Raw genomic sequence first — 2605 nt, 5'->3', positions numbered from 1 at the left:
ACTTCCCCCCTCAGTATATACTATGGCAGCACTTCCCCCCTCAGTATATACTACGGCAGCACTTTCCCCCCTCAGTATATACTACGGCAGCACTTCCCCCCTCAGTATATACTATGGCAGCACTTCCCCCCTCAGTATATACTATGGCAGCACTTCCCCCCTCAGTATATACTATGGCAGCACTTCCCCCCTCAGTATATACTATGGCAGCACTTCCCCCCTCAGTATATACTATGGCAGCACTTCCCCCCTCAGTATATACTATGGCAGCACTTCCCCCCTCAGTATATACTATGGCAGCACTTCCCCCCTCAGTATACACTATGGCAGCACTTCCCCCCTCAGTATATATTATGCCAGCACTTTCCCCCCTCAGTATACACTATGGCAGCACTTCCCCCCTCAGTATATACTATGGCAGCACTTTCCCCCCTCAGTATACACTATGGCAGCACTTTCCCCCCTCAGTATATACTATGGCAGCACTTCCCCCCCTCAGTATACACTATGGCAGCACTTCCCCCCCCCAGTATATACTATGGCAGCACTTTCCCCCCTCAGTATATACTATGGCAGGCAGCACTCCCCCCCCCCCCCCCTCAGTATATACTATGGCAGGCAGCACTTCCCCCCCCCTCCCCTCAGTATATACTATGGCAGCACTTCCCCCCTCAGTATATACTATGGCAGCACTTTCCCCCCTCAGTATACACTATGGCAGCACTTTCCCCCCTCAGTATACACTATGGCAGCACTTTCCCCCCTCAGTATATACTATGGCAGCACTTTCCCCCCTCAGTATATACTATGGCAGCACTTTCCCCCCTCAGTATATACTATGGCAGCACTTTCCCCCCCAGTATATACTATGGCAGCACTTCCCCCCTCAGTATATACTATGGCAGCACTTTCCCCCCTCAGTATATACTATGGCAGCACTTTCCCCCCTCAGTATATACTATGGCAGCACTTCCCCCCTCAGTATATACTATGGCAGCACTTTCCCCCCTCAGCTCTCTGTCTCCCGGACTTTCCCGCCTTTCATCTCCATCCTCGGTCCCATCCAGTTCTTCGAGTCTTTTCTCTCCTGGACACCTCTGATTGGTGGCGCCGCAGCAGGGGGCGTGGTCGCCGCCTGTATATAATGTGCTGCTCTCTCCCTTCTCCTCATCATCACGAGCTCGCACATGGCTAACACTACGGCTGCTTTCATTACTATGTGCCTGGAATCTAACGATAGAATGAGCCGGCGGAGACAGATCCCCCTGCCCGTCCTGTCCCTGCAGGACAGCGGCTCGGACACTGACACTGAGCCGCCCAGGCTGCTCACCCTGCTGCCGCCCAGGAACAGCCACCCGGAAATCTTCACCTTTGATGTGGAGTCTGTGAATAGCGCTCCGGTGAATCCTCTGCACAGGAGGAGGCCCTCAGGGGCCAAAGGGAAGCGATGTCGCCGGGTGTTGTATCCAGCCAAGGTGCGGAGATACCTGCCTCCCCCGGAGACTGACAGACCCCTGCGCTGGTTGTACCTGCTCTGCCTGCTGGTGTTCGTGCAGATCTGCTGCGAGGATGCGGTACCGGAGGAGCTGGCGCTGCCGACTGCCGGGGGGCTACATGGGCTTCAGCCTAGCGCCCTGCTACCCCACGCCCCGGAGCCTGCAATACCCTTCTGCAATGTCAGCTACCAGGTGCCAGTCAACGACATCACCCTCAGCTGGCTGTACCACCAGCGCTGAGACCCTGCGGGCACCCACCTGTCTTCACACCACGCACTACAGCCTGGGGGCGCTGCTGAGCCTGTGAACCCCGAATTTGCAACCCCCTCCAGAGGGGGGAATGAAAGGGGACTAAATGCTTGAAAGGGCCCCAGGGGCCACGCTGCAAGCAAGAGACTATACAAGTACTATGCACTAAATGCAGACTTGCAGGGACTGTTCATGAGATGACACTTGAAGGACTTGCACTGAGGATCTGTTTGTTTATTTATGACTATTTATATGATTATTATTATAATATTTATGCTGATATTTAATAATATTTGTGTTACATGATTCTGAGAATTTGTGCAAATAAATTGATATTGACTTTATTTCTTGTTTCGAGTCTTTTCTATAACCTGTCTTTTTAAGCGGAGGGCATGATGCCAGTGGGGTAGGTGGCACTAGGTGTGGGCGCTCTGGACAGGGCACAGCACCCCAAACTGCTAAAAGGGGGGGGGGGGCGCAGACTCAATACTTGCGGCCACATCACAGCCAGCGAGGGGCCCCGCAAATATTCCTGCCTCTGTGGTTGGGCCGACGCAGCCTATAATGACAACTCCCACTTGTCGGATGTCTGTGTGTTGGGAGTAGTAGTGGACACCGCAGAACTTCTGCATTGTGGTTAGGAAGTACGCGAAACATGGAACCGTAAGTGAGGAAAGCGGAAGAGGCGCAACGTCACCGCGGATTGGGAAATAATGTTACAGGAACATTATAATGAAATGAGAATGTTATTAATTAGAAAAAACAAAAGTGTCATTAATCTGCGAATCCAGAGAAGTAATCCCAAAATGTCCATTATTGTGGGTCTATCTATATGATATCTGTCCAACATCTACCTCATC

General features: G+C 52.3%; 1 protein-coding gene across 1 annotated transcript; it reads left to right on the top strand.

Annotated features, from left to right (window-relative positions):
- The first annotated feature begins 1182 nt into the window (after positions 1 to 1182).
- On the top strand, positions 1183 to 2089 carry IER3 (immediate early response 3). The gene has a single exon (XM_044268324.1). It carries the CDS (start codon positions 1188 to 1190, stop codon positions 1734 to 1736), a length of 549 nt encoding a protein of 182 aa, XP_044124259.1. The 5' UTR covers positions 1183 to 1187; the 3' UTR covers positions 1737 to 2089.
- The last annotated feature ends 516 nt before the right edge of the window (positions 2090 to 2605 follow it).

This window comes from Bufo gargarizans, chromosome 9 (genome assembly GCF_014858855.1).
Source record: "Bufo gargarizans isolate SCDJY-AF-19 chromosome 9, ASM1485885v1, whole genome shotgun sequence".
Taxonomy (NCBI): domain Eukaryota; kingdom Metazoa; phylum Chordata; class Amphibia; order Anura; family Bufonidae; genus Bufo; species Bufo gargarizans.
This window is presented reverse-complemented; position numbering and strand designations above follow the sequence as displayed.